This window comes from Amphiura filiformis, chromosome 1, assembly GCF_039555335.1.
Source record: "Amphiura filiformis chromosome 1, Afil_fr2py, whole genome shotgun sequence".
Taxonomy (NCBI): Eukaryota; Metazoa; Echinodermata; class Ophiuroidea; order Amphilepidida; family Amphiuridae; genus Amphiura; species Amphiura filiformis.
The window spans coordinates 41,055,465-41,071,964 of NC_092628.1; the positions used below are offsets into that span (position 1 = coordinate 41,055,465).

At 36.5% G+C, this 16,500-nt stretch overlaps 1 protein-coding gene across 1 annotated transcript in view; it reads left to right on the forward strand.

Moving 5' to 3' along the window:
- Nucleotides 1-16,500, forward strand: part of LOC140147072 (vam6/Vps39-like protein) — an 87,708-nt gene that overhangs the window by 2,136 nt on the left and 69,072 nt on the right. Inside the window, exons 2-4 of the mRNA XM_072168847.1 lie at nucleotides 7,602-7,667; nucleotides 10,104-10,214; nucleotides 16,251-16,345. Coding sequence (XP_072024948.1) covers nucleotides 7,602-7,667; nucleotides 10,104-10,214; nucleotides 16,251-16,345 — 272 coding nt within the window. The remainder of the gene's footprint in view (nucleotides 1-7,601; nucleotides 7,668-10,103; nucleotides 10,215-16,250; nucleotides 16,346-16,500) is intronic.

The following is a 16,500-nucleotide window of genomic DNA, read 5'->3' on the forward strand; positions in this document are numbered from 1 at the left end:
CCTGAGAGCACATCAGACATATCGAATTGCATTTTGAAAACAAGGAATATCAAATAATTTTGATTTTTTGATATTTGCGATATGATACACATTGTATATGATGACAAATGATTAAAAATTGATATAGATTTTTCCCCAAAAGCACCGACAAAAATTTGGGTTTTTTTTGTGTGCAGTAGAACATATTGAAAAAGCTGGGCCAGTAAATTTATTGCAGGGCCACTAGATTTGCCATTTCACTGGCCCTGAGGGCCAGTAGAAAACTGAAACCTAAGTCTGTCCCTGATTGAAGGTGGTCAAGGGTGGCCTTGGTGGCGTTGAAGTTGCGAGGTATTGAATTGCCTTCTTACATATGGCAGCTATTTTAACACATTTGTTACCACAGGATAAAATAGCTGCCATTTGTTTTATTGCCTGCCGTGATACTGAGTGATCATAACGGATATCAAAAAGTTACAAAATACAAAACAATAATCATGCATAAGCTTAGAATCCTCACTAATATCAACTTAGAAAGAAATAGCTCCCATATGTGCTATTTTCCAATAATGACTGTATGTTGTTTATCCTCCTAGTTCTTTAATATATGTTGGTTTCTTGACAATGCTGCAGGTTTAAATGATATTTGTTTCTGCAAAAACACATCTATAAATAAGGTATTTATTCCTAAATGCTTAGAACCATTCATTTCTAACATAGTATAAAATAACACCAATGCCTATTATTCATAGAAGTTGAGAATGCTGCAGATTCCCTGTGCAGATCAACATCTGAGAAATTTTGAGCTGTAATTAAATGACCTGGGGCACTGCATAAGTCTATGGATGGCAAAAGTCTTGTATTCAATAAAGATCCATCTCCTAGAAGAATCCCGATCACCAAGAAGCAGCAGTTATCAAAGTTGCAAGACTTTGTGACTTTCGTAATTCGTAAATCTATAGCCCTTGGTGGATTACTTGCAGTGTAGTTGATGCTCTTTCAAATGATCTGCAGCTCTTTCATAGTCTACTTCATCACTATGCTGTGAACCTGGATGTCTCCAGCAGCGCTGTCAAAGCCTCAAAGCGATACCTCTGGTACTTGATATCTGAAATGGTACCACTTTCCTTTTTAGCAGCTAGATACCCGAGGATGAGAAACAACAATGGTTGGCTGATAGACTCCTTAAGCTTCAACCAAGTGAAGAAATACAAGCACCAAGAGACAGATTTGGCACAGGGTTTGGAAAACCAAAGTTCCCAGAAGATATCAATGAGTCCACTACTTTAGATGATTTGGTGTCACAAGACTTCTGGTTTTATAAAAATTCAGCATCTCCACATCAACTCCACTTGGGCCAGTTGTTAACAGTTTCTGTGAGGAATTCCAGGTTGTTACCGGTACCTGCTGCCTCTTGGTGATCTGTTCCTGCAGAAAGTTACTTAATGAATTCTTCTAGGAGACAGATCTTTATTGAATACAAAACTTTTGTCATCCATCTAGACTTATGCAGTGCCCAAGGTCATTTGAACTTAATTACAGCTCAAAATTTCCAGATGTTGAAATCTGCAGCATTCTCAACTTCTATGAATGATAGGCATTGGTGTTATTATACTATAGAGGAATTTGATGAGACAGATGCCCTGTTTAATTCTAAGCAAACTAATGCTGTATTGATTTCAGATTTATTTGCTCCATTGCATCACAGATATACTTAAATTTAAGTATCTGTGATTGTATTCACATTCGCGACCCTCCTCTCACAGTGAATGGAATTTATCCAGTGTGACGTCACTAGGTGTCACCATAGCTGGACCTTAGGACCGATCGTTATTTACGGCAGGGGGAATGGGCGTTTTGGAAAAATATTGACAAAAAATTTTATGTTCCTCCTCATTCCGCTCAAAAAAAATTTTATGCTCCCCTTGTTTTCCCACTTTTCTCCATTTAAAATTTAACAATCCCCCTCCTGGTTCAACTAAAATTTCAGGTTCCCTTAAAGACCCTAAAAATTTCGTGTTCCCCTAAATTTTCCCATTCCCCTCTGTCATAAATAACGATCGCTCCCTTATAATATAAATGAACGGTTCTTAAATTTTTTTCAAATTTTACACAGGGTGTTTTCTAGCCCAATGGCACATTTTAAGACTAAGTAGAAAAAATCTGCATGACATGAGGGGCGTTTGATGCACCCTAATGCAGGGAACTTACGTTGTCCTCATTCACAAACTGATACTATCTGTCCAACGTATAAGGCTAAGACCGTACTGCGGAGTGCTGAAGGAATATTACAGTCAAGAATAGGCTCCGTCACCCATTGTTTGGGATCCCTCACAATCTCCCAAAACATCAAAACACCTAAGCGATCGCCGATGCATTAAATTATTATAAAATACAACTGTCTTTTATCATATTAGTTATTACGCACACAAAGTTTTGTCAATTTGCCTAGAAAAGTCAAATTTTGCCAAATTTAATCTCTGTGCAATCCTATGCAATTCCCACATCACATCGTTAATCGGCGATCGTTTTTTTATCCTGAAGTTTGGCTGGTTCCCACAAGCGTCATGCACATGCACAGCTAAAATAATAGAACGAACGGGAATCGGGGATCATTGAAACATCAACCGTTTCAAAATACGCAATGACAGTAAACTTATTGGCGAGCGGTCCGAATTTTGAGCCATCAAGTTTACGTGGTGAACTAACAATTTACGCTATGTTATAGGCCTAATGTTTTAATCTTCTTCTTCCAATTACATGATTATGTACCGTACACATATCTCTCTTAGAACTTGAACTTCCGACTATAGTCATACTGTGAATGTTGTTGGAACTTTTGTCTTCTGCAAGGGTTCTTTCAAGCGTTTAAAACCATCACGTATGTCATGTATGGCCATGCGTTTTGAGTTGGGCCAGTAAATAGGTGGAGATGTTACATGCGCGCGGCATTTTAGGGTTCATCTTTTTAATTTTCTCAGTTAATATGTAGCCTATGTAGTTAAATTTGGTGTCAAATTAAAGCTTGTGATGAGACCAATACAGTACACCTTAAAAAAGTTGTAAAAAGTTATTAACATTTGAATAATTTGCATATAATTAGCATAATGTGCGGGGTGGAGGAGGATCAGGAGGAGGAGGATCAGGAGGAGCAAATTTAATAAAAGTGACCCCCAGGGGTCATATGATGCAAGAGGTCCATTTCTTTTTTCACATTTTTACAATTCACTTTAAACTGCATTTTATTATACTATAACACCATACAATCATATTCCAGGTAATTTAATTTGCTTTGAGAAGCAATTTTGCATATTTTATTTTCCGTTCGGGTTACACATTGAAGTCAATGGGAAAATATGCCTTGAAAGAAGCTGGTGCAAAATCATTTTAATTTTATTGAACCTTATGATGTTATACAAGCTCTGACTGAGAGGAATTCAAATATGGAACTTTTAAATATGTGGGGTGAAACTAACTTTTTTTTTAATTTGTCAAATTTTACATTTTTTCCCTAAAATATTTGGTATTTTCAGTTTCATAACTCCTTAGTGTTACACTCTGTGTCATTTTAAAGCGCATTTTTTGATTCCTTGGTTCATTTGCAGCCAGAAAATGTATACTTTTATATACATTATTCATATCTAAACAAAAAACATGCAATTTTCATCTCGCGAAAACATGTAACGCATTACCGGCCCAACTCAAAACGCATGGCCGTATATGTGCAGACTTGTTAGTCCGAATAATCAGTCCCAGAACAAAATATTAATTTCTGACATGATCGTGTTCTGGGTCTGAACTGTTTCCATATGAAATCTTGATGGCAAATTGGACAAAAGAAGCACATGGTTCTACTTGACAGCTTTTTAATCCCTATTCATGTTACGTGAATCACGCTATTAATTGTGGACCATCCTTCTGATACTTGAGTGTTTGGACAAGCAGAACGGTCTTTTTTCTACCTCTCTGTTTGTAAACAGACGAGGAGGTCAAAATTGTCATCCTCACCGAATAGGAAAGTCAGCGTAATAGTGCGGCACTACAGACTTGTCAGTACATCTCGAACAACTCAATACATCATTACATGCACAATGTGTGGACCAAAATATTTGTGTACATAATTTTAGGCTTGTATCAAATTGATATTTTGTACAATTTGTACAGCTATCGAATCTACCCTGTCACGATCAAACGTAGCTGTGTGTAAAAAGTGTCCATAAACACTGGACATCGCCAATACATGAAGTTGCGTTCTTCTTTCGTGTAAAAGAGTGGACATCGCCAATATCATATATTTATGACAAAACGTGTCCAGAACGCGAAAAGTGTCCAGCTCTCACACTTGCTCTCTCGGCTACGACAATGAGGTTTGTTATGACGCGGATATGAGCTGACCTTGTCAGACCGATTCGCAATTAACCTAGTTACATTGGGTGACAAAGATTTGTAGCGTTGCACAAACACCTTGTATAGCAACACCTTGATAGGTTTTCTAGTCCAGTCGTTTTAAAAAATGGTACAGAAAATGAATGTGTATTGTATATAATTATCTTATCTAATCCCGATTTCAGACTAATCCTGTCATAATTTCTTGAGATTAACAAACAGTATAACAGTATCCCCCTTTGCGAAATAAAATAACTAAATTGCCGGCAAACACACTTGTTTGATGGCGAATGCAGCGGTCTCGCAGGGGTAATTTCTTCATTTTTATCTGGCAACACTAACAAAATCGCGCACAACATGTACAGGTCTGACAATTTCCCACAATGCCTTGCGCATTTCCGGAAGAAGGCCTGGCAATTTCCCAGAATACCTTGTACATTTCCGGCAAAATGGTAAACAACACATGACGTTTCAATAGGGAAAATGGAGATATCGAAGTCGCATTTTACATCAAACAGCCGCAAGAGTAAAACGTTCTGAAGGATCGGTAATGATTAACAGCTGGCCTCCATTTGAAGTGCATATTGAAGTTTGTGACTTCGTATGTTATGTGCAATAGATATTATAGGATTTTTAGGAAGCTTAAAATTGGCAAAAGTTCCAAGATTGTATTGATGTTCTGGACATGTCACACCGGAAGTGTGACGTGACCACACTGGACATAACTTGTCAGTATGGGAGCATATTTCCCATACATGTACATTTGTTGAACGAATTCGCGTTATGAGATGAGACGAATTCGCTTGTATGTAAGATCTCATAGCTCTATGCTGCGAATAAAAATGTTCAATTGGCGGTGCTGTCTTGGATTTTGGGGAACCCGAATTTAAAATCTTAAATTGTCTTAAATCATATAATGCAAGCGCATCGAGCAGGAAATTTTGCATATGGTCATTTTCACAGTAAAGGGTGTAACTTTTGATTTTTTGGGTCAAAATTTCAAACCACTTAAATATGTTTCTGTTTACTGAAATCATGCATAGAAGCAACTTAAATTCCAGTAAAATAATGTTTCAAGGCTTAAACCTTTTGATTTCTAATAAAAAATTGACATTTCCATAACATTTTGGTTAAAATCTAAGAAAAAAATGTATTTTACATAACCTCAGAAAATTATGACATGAAAGCTGGAATACATGTGAAATCCCATTCCAAAGTAAGTCAACAGATATAAGTTAAATTTTATACCATGTTTTGCTATGTTTGTAATTGCAGTTTTGAAAATTTTTAACATCAAGTGTCATTTACAATGGAAATTTCCAAACCTTAAACATATTTTTTAAGTTTTAATTGGGTTCCTAAAATAATTTGAATGTCTAACTTCATGTACAAATACTACTTGATGAAAGGAACCTCCCAGCCAAGTTTCACAGAAATTGGAGTTATTTTTTAGAATTGGCAATTCAAGCGATTTGTGTTTCGGAGGCTTCAGTTAACAACACCGGTGATCATAAAAGTAAAATATTTGGCTAACCACTACAAGTTGACATAAAAAAATAGGTAAAAACTATCACAATTACCAATTTTCATGCTTTGCTTCTAAGTATTGAATTTCAGTTGTAACAAAATTAAATTATCACAGCATGTCATTTTTTTTGTTTCGGAGGCTTCATGTTAACAATTGTTAAACATTGCAGAAGTAGTTTTTTTGAAAACAACAGTGTTGGGATCATCTAAGCTGTTATTTTCTTGTGTATATTGAATCAATGATTCTATGCGGCAGATATTGTAGATTTATCACATGTTAATTTTTTCACCCATTTGTTAAGCATGGTGTTTTTTGCATGTGAAGCCTCCGAAACAGGCTTTTTTGGATATCAGTATATTTTTCAAACTTTTAACCATAATGTCAAAAATTTTTTTAATTTATGACATTCTGCACATATCAAGTAATAATTACAATGCAGATATCAGTATGAAACACACCAATTTAGATATGCATAGATGATAATTAATCTTATTGTTGTTTCGGAGGCTTCATTTGTTTCGGAGGCTTCAAGTGTTAACGGAAAGTTTGTATTGGGTCCCATTTTCAAACGGTGATATATATCTCCACGATTTAAAAACATGTGACTTGAGGATCTACTTTGCTACATTTTGATAAATAGATTTGATGAGCTCTTTTATTTATATTTGCACAAGCTTGCTGAACAGTTTGTTTCGAGGCTTCAAAAAGTTAACGGAAAACGGCTCTTTGAAGTCAAGATTTTATAAAAATTTTAAAAGCTTGCAAATCTACTAATTTTTGTTACCCATTTCAAGTTAAGATAACAACTGTTATGAATCAAGAAGAAGTGAAGAAATAACCAATAATTATGAACCAAAGCTACACCCACAAAGTTTGTTAACAATTGTTAACGGAAAATGAAGCCTCCGAAACGACAAATATCGAAGTCCGGTTCTCAAAAATACAGGGCTGTTCACAATTAAATCTAATGTGGCAGTGTTTACTGAACATATGACTGTTCTTTCAGGATAAGAAAAATTATCCATGAACTAACTGAAGAAAACACAGGGTTTTACAAAAATGTTACTGTTTTTTATAGTTTTTCAAAATGGCAATATTCGGTACATTTAAGCCTGCTTAAACTGAACGCAGTAACTCCCAAAGCTGATTATGCTACCCAAGGTAGCTGCTAACTAGATGACTTATGTGGCCAAAAATCATGGAATTCTGTGGCTTTATTAGAACACTACGGATTAAAATGTTAAAAATCCAAAGTTACACCCTTTACCGTGAAAATGACCATATATATTTGAATGTGTTCCTAATGTTTTCCTACACCTTTTTAGGGTGTAATATAGAAACGGTGCCCAAAATATCTGTGCCAAAAATCACTTTTCCCCCCCCCCCTTCGACCTGACAAAAATCGCTTGACCTCCCCTTTCGACTTGCCAAAAAATGCTTGTCCCACCCCCCTTTTGGCCTGCCAACAAATCTTTGCCCCCATCTATAATTCACCACCCCGGGGTGCACATAATTATTGCACCACCCCTTATCGTTGAACTACTTGTAGTCACTACTACATAAGAAGTAAAGTTGTGTATTTTGGAACATTTCCTTTCTTATTCTTCTTTTGGCAGTTGTAAACATCCAGAGTTTTATCCCTTCCTTTTCTTATTCTTCCATTTTTTTCAGTTAGTAAACATCCATTTTTTTACCTTGCTTTTTTCAGGAGACCAATTATTGGTAGGCACCAAGCCTGGACATCTTCTTGTGTATAGTGTCACTGGGGGACATGGTAAGCTAACATACGAGGGGGTATCAAAAAGTTTTAGAAATTGCCCAGAAGTGAAAGAGCTATATCAATGAAATTTTGTCAGTGCAATCACTGGTCCTTATGTACACTATGGTGCAAAAATGGTCTCATAAGTATGTTTACTTTTTTTACAGGAGCTAGATGTCACTACTTGCCTATGTAACCACATAACCAGCAAAATGGAGCAAATTGAGGCATGCAGCATGAATAAGTTCCATTTTAAGTGTTACAGTGCCCAGAAAATCTGTGATGAAATAAAATTCCTTTTCCAAAAAGCAACAGTGACATATCACAATCACCACCAAGATAACTTTCATTTCATCATCAATTTTCTAGGCACTGCAACCCTTCAAAAGCAGGATCTTAATAATGCTGCTTGCCTCAATTTTCTCAATCTTGCAGTTTATGCGCAGTAACTGGGGCAGCAGGTTATTGGCATCTAGTGCCACCTGTAAAAAAAGTAAACATACCTATGAGACCATTTTTGGACCATAATGTACATAAGGACCAGTGATTGCACTGACAAAATTTCATTGATATAGCTCTTTCACTTCTGGGCGATTTCTAAAACTTTTTGATACCCCCTCGTATAGTCATGAATGTGGTCAAATAAAATGTTCATATAAATTACAGAAGGCACTCAAGAAAATGCCTTTAGGGGGTACTGCACCCCTGGCAAATTTTGTGCCTATTTTTGCATGTTTCTCAAAAATTATAGCACATTGGTGACAAGTTAGATGTATATTATAAGGGCAAAGGCTACAACTACTGCACTGGAAATTCAAGTAGTTATTGATTTATTGATCAAATATTGGTTTCCCTCATTTTTGACTGTAACTCCACAACTGTTGTCTGTGCTGAAAAGAAATTTCCAGTGCAGTAGTTGTAGTCCTTACTTACTTGTCACCAATGCACTATAATTTGTGAGAAAAATGCAAACATAGGCACAAAATTGGGCAGGGGTGTAGTACCCCCTTCAGAGGCATTTCACTAACATTTTTTAAGTTCTAAAATATATCTGAAGCCCAATTTTTTTTTGTATAGTGTAAAGATGGGGTTTGGCTTATGATGGATGTAAAGATAGGTTTGTGATGTGTCAGCATGCATGGTAAAAAAGTGCAATGCCCCCATGGATATTGGGCACCCAAGTTATATGGTCTCAAAACCGTATCATTTTAAGAGATGCTTCCCAAACAAATGCCCCCCCATGGACATTGGACACCCAAGTCGGTATAATATGGTCCCAAAGACATAATTTTAAGAGATGCTTCCCAAACAACTTGTAAAACACCATGTATATATCGTTATGAATTCGGCAGATGGCCGAATCCGGATTCGGCTTTTGGTAAATTCATTTTAAGCATGCATTACTTTTGAATTTGAGAACAAGGGATCAATGCTGTACATAATAGAGGGCAGTATATCAATTTTGTAACGGAGATCAGATGATAACAGCATAGTAGGTATTCAAAAGAGGGCGGCATACAGGTTTAGCTAACGGTGCATTGCAGTACGGTCAACGATGATAACCGTTAAAAAGTCGATATGCTGCCCTCTATAGGTAAAGTATTGATCCCTTGGTCTCAAATTCAAAAGTAATGCATGCGTAAAATGAATTTACCGAAAGCCGAATCCGGATTCGGCCATCTGCCGAATTCATAACGATATGTGCCCTGTTCTAACAAAACCAAAGTCGCATTTTTGACATTTCATGACTTGAATACAAATGTAAGCACTAGGCAAAATTATATAAATAGCATCAATACTATGACCAGCTATCTACATTTGTGTACTGCGACCCCCTTTGTTCACCAGGTCACTTGTGCCTGGCCGAAGTTTCGTCAGTGTTATCTCCTCGATTTCAGCTGTTAATGCCAAAAACATGGCTGGCGACTTGTTCTGGGTTTTGCTGGAGCTGGTCACACATGAATAAGGAGACACCGTTTTGGTGATATATAATTTTTTTTGGCCCTTCCAAAATTGACCAAAAATTAAAATTTGACTTTCATTGCAAGTTAGAACTAAATAAAGGATTAAGATTTAGCTATGTTTCATTTAGCAAAACAGGATGATTCACAATGTATATTTTTAATCCAAAATTTTATAGTCATTATATGATTACGTGTCAATGATATCAGTAAAGTTTTAACCCCTGGACACTACTGGTCATCTAACAGCATTTCTGATTGGTTGATAACTTAAAATGCTCATTTCAATTGCCAATATGACTACATGAAGGCTTTAAACTATTCATGGTCAAATTTGCATTTGCAGATGATCTTATTAATACCCTCCTTGATTGGTTCAAAATTGGACACAATATTCATTTTGGTCAATCGGCAGGTAGTTGTCATGGTGTTAAACATGTAACAAATGCTTTAGTGTTCATTGATTGAAAGTTGTATTTTTTATACACAGGGAGCCAGAATTTCAAAGTTGATTTATTGAAGTCTTTCAAGTCCTTCTCCAAGAAACCAATCCAGCAACTTGCATGCGTCCCTGAACTCCAGATACTTATTAGTCTTTCAGGTAAGTACTGTTAAACATGTCCAATTATAATACTATTGTTTGCTGCTTGTTAGTAATGACACAAAGCAAGCATACCAAAAAGTGCTTGACTCATAAAAATACTTTGGTCGCAACCCATCACATGACTTGTGATACACCTGTGTCCTACCGCACCATTTTGACAGGATTACCTGCTTAACTTTCTAAAAACTGCACACAAAAAATGCATTTCAAAGGTTGAGTTGGACACAGCTGCAGAGAATGAGGTCTCCAGTTTCTGGAGGAAAGTCTGATACAAATTGTTTTGTTTTTTTAAATAAAATGCTAGAGTGAGCAATATCCCATGAGGAATGACACAAGTCCAGTGAGTCAAGGCACCTAGGCACTATAAAAGACAACCCAGTGGGGACAAGTTGACATGTCAAAGTTGAATCAACGTTGAAATCCAAATCAACCTGATTTCAACCTGAAGTTGAAATCAGGTTGATATTTCAACGTTGAAATCAGGTTGAAATTTAAATCAACTTGATTTCAACCTATTTTCAACCTAAGATTGAGTAAGGTTGAAATAAGGTTGATATTTCATTGTCAAATCAACATTGAAATGAGGTTGAAATAAGGTTGATATTTCAACATTGAAATATCAACCTTAGATTGAATTCAACGTTGATTCAACATTGATGTGCCCACTGGGAAACCACATGGGCCAATCAGTGGTAAACATAACATTGAGTAAGGTTGAAATAAGGTTGATATTTCATTGTCGAATCAACGTTGAAATGAGGTTGAAATAAGGTTGATATTTCAACGTTGAAATATCAAGCTTAGATTGAATTCAACGTTGATTCAACATTGATGTGCCCACTGGGAAACCACATGGGCCAATCAGTGGTTCACATGCAGATTAGGAACAACAAGAGTGAAGGGGTACAGTAACTTAAGCATCAGACACATGAAATTAGACCGGCATCAGACACATGAAATGTAACTGGCAGTTTCTCAGACGTCAATCCAGAATGTTGACAACTGAGGATGTTAGTCTCTGGTTAGCTGTTGAATGTATGTGCAGGGCACAAAGTAGATCCTCGGCCGAGTTACAAAGTTACCACAATAGAGTAGCTTTATTCCGTGTGGTAGTAAACAGATAGTTGTCCAAGATTCTGCTTGCTGATAGTTGTCCAAGATTCTGCTTGCTGCTTGTGCAGGCATAATATATGTGGGCATCAACCTTGTCTGTTGTGAAAAGGACCCACAAGTGCATTAGCATAACAATATATATATACTTTACTCACTGTAGGGTGCATCAAATGCCCCCTATGTCAACCGATTTTCTTCTTATTTGGCCAAAGTGTGCCACTTGCTAAAATATTAATCTACAGCAAATTTAAATTCAATCGGATGTCGTCTTCTGGGTCCACCGGGAGCTCAAAGTTTTGACGGGATATTTGCAGCAAATATCACAATTACACATGAGGCAGCTTTTTATCTTTCAATTGTTTGCACATAAATATCATGGCTGCCGTATGCATTTTGTATCTAATTACACTTTTAGAGGGGAAGTGGAATTTTGTATGGTTTCACATCATATTTTTAGTGATTGACAAGTGTTGAACAATAACTATTGCTTTGGAAATTAATAGCTGCCACATACCAACATGTTATTTTAATACATTTGCGGTTATTTGCACATACAAGTCATGGCTCACGCATGCATTTTGTATCTAATGGAAGTGGAATGTTTTATAGTTTCAGATCATATTTTTAGTGATTGACTAGTCTACTTTAGTAGACCATTTTAACATTCTTCTATTCATCCCTCTATTCCCTCTGACCATGGAAAGGCAGTGGGCCAACCCTGTTCTGATCCAAGAGCTAGCTATCCATGCAGAACGGTCACTTGGGATTTGTTGTGTTATATGCATGGAATGGTATGAATTGTTTAAGGGAATGCAAAGCAGTCTAATGATTGACAAGTGTTGTACAATATTGCTTAAGAAATTAATAGCTGCCATATATACCAACATGTTATTGCGGTTAATTCCATGCAATTTACCTGTTCAGTTTTACAAGTCTAGTACAAAGCCACACCAATGTTCATTAAAAAGGTGTTTTTTTTGGAGTATAACCATGTAGCATCACTGAAGCAACAACACTAGCTGACATTACAACAGGCAAGGACTTATGGTTCACCATGCACATTCTGCAGCTTGATCATAAATTTCTTGCAGGCTATGTTGACACATGCCTCAATCCCCAGGTTTACAGACCATGGTAGTCAATGTTTGTGTGGTAAATGATGCTGCAGAGCATGGTGTCAAGCTCAGCTCAGACTTCTTATCAGCAGCCCAATCTGAGGAACATTATCAAAATGTCTTACAAGATGTGGAACAAGACAATGTGAATTTTTATATATTTTTAGTCACTCAATGTTTTTTACAATAACATTTTCTGTGGTAACCCTATAGCAAAAATAATGCTATTATTTTGCAGAGCACACTTAGGCCCTTACAACAATATCAAATTGCATGGGGTTCATGATTCACCCAAAATAAATATTTCCATCCCAATTTGGTGCAAATTTATAATCGGAAATTTAATCTTTTCACAGATTCCATGTATGTAAGTGTCTTTAGTTGCCCATTATCACCCCAAAAACCTATCTATTTATATCAGACTAACTAAACACATTCCAACATGCTTTTGTGGCAGGAAGAATCACTGAAACAAGTCATCATAATTTACTTAAAAACATTAACATACCTGATAAACAACTTGCGCTTACCGAGTAATTAAATACGCCGATGGGAATGCATCTTAAAGATAGTACATGAAATTTATCTATGTCCCATGAAAACAGGCTGATTCTTTCAAACATACATACACAAATATTAGGATTTTAACTTCATAGACTGTAAAAGTATTTAAAGAGTGCAATTGCACACATTTACATCCACATAGTCCATGCAGGTTGTGTCCGATAGCATGTTTTGATACCAAAATATGATACACAGTCTTTAGGTATGACAGCATCAATTGGCTTTAGGATTGGCTTTGTAGTGATCTGGATTGCCTGAATGTTGTGCAGATTGTACATTTTAGTAGTATCCATTGATGACCATAGTTCCTGGAGGATACTGATCTTGATGTCCAAATTCATCTTCATTTTCATGGATTTTCCGATTTATTGGATGCAAAAAGGTCTTTAGCATCATGCTGACATTAATTGACTTAAAATAAACAAAAATGTGCACTCTTAATTACTGGAAGGTATATAGGCCCAACAGTTAACATTATTTGGCTTTTTAAAATAAAATAAATCAATGGACATGAAATATTATTTTTAAAATAATTATTTTCCTACCGATTTGCAAGTTTATAATTGTCACAAAATCACTATGTTATTATTATTTTCTTAATTATCACCTGGTTTGTCCATACTATACATTCATTTACCTACTTGTCAATCATAAAACAATAAAGTAGAATATGTTAGCTTTCTTTTGGTACCAAATTTATAGCCATACACAAAGATTTGACAAAAATATCATCGTTTCTGCAAAAATTGTACTAAAAATGTCAATTTCCCATATAGTTTGTACAGGCGGCGCCGCCTCCGCCTCCACCCCTGTACTTCAAGCTACAAAAAGGTATATCTTCACTTCTAGATGGACTATGGCAATGCCACTTTGCAGGAATATGGCATAATAACACAGCTTTCAAATGAGACCACATGCATTGATCTAGCTTTTGTAATTATGAAAATATATGAGATTAACTGCAGCTTGATACCAAAAAGCGTAACATCTCCACCCTTTTTGGGTGGCGAGTTTAAAACGCGTGACCATAGATGTTATTCTCATCAGCGACTGATAGCTTGTTTAGGACTTTCAACAGAAGACAGAAGTACCTGCATATGCAAAATTGACTGTTTCAAAACACCCCGCCAAAGTCATGCAGGTAACACCAAAGTCATGCAGTGAATTGGTTTAAATAAAGAATACTACGGGAACCAGCGCCTTTTGTTAGAAGTCACACATGAGTAAATTGAATCATTCAGAGTCAGAGGATGATGTAAGCACTTCCCAGCAAGTCTTGCGGTTAGCACAGCTGTGTGAGTGAACATGACACCACTGCCTGCCAACTGCATACACACGTGCATGGTTAAATTTGAATTTGGACAGATATATTTACAATAAAAACACCTTCAAAAAAGTTGGTCGATTTCACATTCTATGTTATCTACAGAAGGTGTGAATTATCCTACTTGCATACATCACTTTAGATCTGAAATCGACCAAGTAATAATGACACACGGGCAATTCTAAAACAACATCTTTTGCACAGAGTTCAATGGGATTTGGAATTTTAAGTGGCAGTTGAAACTCTAGTGATAACACTTTTACAGTGCATCATGGGGCTTCCTTAAATCATCCTCTGATTCAGAGTCTATGATTGGATAACCTCTATTGCATGTAATTAACCGCAAATGTATTTAAAATAACATGTTGGTATACATGGCAGCTATAGAAGCAATAGTTATTGTTGTACAACACTTGTCAATCACTAAAAATGTGATGTGAAACCATAAAACATTCCACTTCCACTCTTTAAGTGTAATCTGATACAAAATGCATGCAGGAGCCATGACTTTTATATGTGTAAATAACCGCAATGTATTCAAATAACATGTTGGTATATATGGCAGCTATTAATTTCTAAAGCAATAGTAATTGTACAACACTTGTCAATCACTAAAAATATGATGTGGAACCATAAAACAATCCACTTCCCCTCTTTAAATGTAATTAGTAACAAAATGCATACGGGAGCCATGATTTTTATGTACAAATAATGGAAAGATAAAAAGCTGCCTCATGTGTAATTGTGGTGGACCCAGAAGACGACATCCGATTGAATTTAAATTTGGTGTAGATTAATATTTTAGCAAGTGGCACACTTGGCCCAAATAAGAAGAAAATCGGTTTACATAGGGGGCGTTTGATGCAGTCTATCTACCTCAAGTCACCAGCACTAGCTTTGAAGTTCAGCATGTTCTGCGGTAGCCAAAGATCTTTTAGTAAAGCTAGATGAGAATTAGTGTACATGTTTACGTAACCTCCTTCAACTCATTTGCATAGAATTGGATACCAGGATCGTATTCGGATTCGTTGAACTTCGAATTAGCATACTTTTGGATACCTCCATATTTGGGTTTACCTAATTAATTATTAATTATTAATGACGATTACTTTGTTTACATCATGACGTCATTAGAGCTTGTCACGCGTCCAATTCGAAACACGAAAAACATTTGCACTTTTCTTTCAATTTATGTTATATCGTGAAATACCATATAGCGGAGGTGTTAGTTTTTATTTAAGGAAAATAATCCTGGCAATGACCCCATGTTGACAACGGCTAAATATGCTGTATTAGTTCTGGAAAGAGTCCGGCGATGGTCGGCCTTTTTTTTTCTTCATATTTTGATGTCATTTAGTAGACTTGCTTACCAGTCGCTTTTCATTATCCTAACTACAGCTTGCACATTGAAAAGTGAACTTCGACGTACGTGATGCGAAAAATTCTTGCCGTACCTTTTTTGATTCATTTTTCAGCCGGGACGGTTACGTTTGCGGCCACGCATCGGTATAGGGATGACCGGTTCTTGTGTATATTAGAATTCTGTGGCGGTAGCTTAGCGTTACATGGTGGGTGTACATAATCAACGTGCTGCATATGTACACGCAAGAAACCACGCTAAGCCAACACAGCACATGCTGAACTTCAATGACACTTGCGAGTCATTTTCTCGATGGACTACATCAATCCGGTTGAGGACTGGGTTGAAGCTTGATGGGTTAGATCAGTCAGAAAAGGTGTACTTAAGAGGTTGTCACCAGATGGTTTGTTTAGTGATGAAGGAGCACAAAGCCGGCTGAGACTGGACACACACAGGGCTATTAGTGTGCAGAACACAATGTAACACCATATACATGTACCAAGTGGCATTTACCCCATTTTACATCTGAACTCTTTTGATTATCATTATATTTTCAGATAATGTAATCAATGTCCATGATTTAGCGCAATTCAATCAGATCACCAGCATCGGCAAGACCAGGGGAGCCACTCTATTTTCTATTGATCTTCAGGTAAGAAACTTGAGTTTCATTAGCAGTTTTGGAGCAGAAAGTCTCCAATGTTTTTTTACAGCATTTTATCTCAGTTTGTCTTGTTAACAGTATGATGATTACCACAGAGACAGCTATCGTATTGTCTGTAATAAATGCCCTGGGGGCGTTGCATT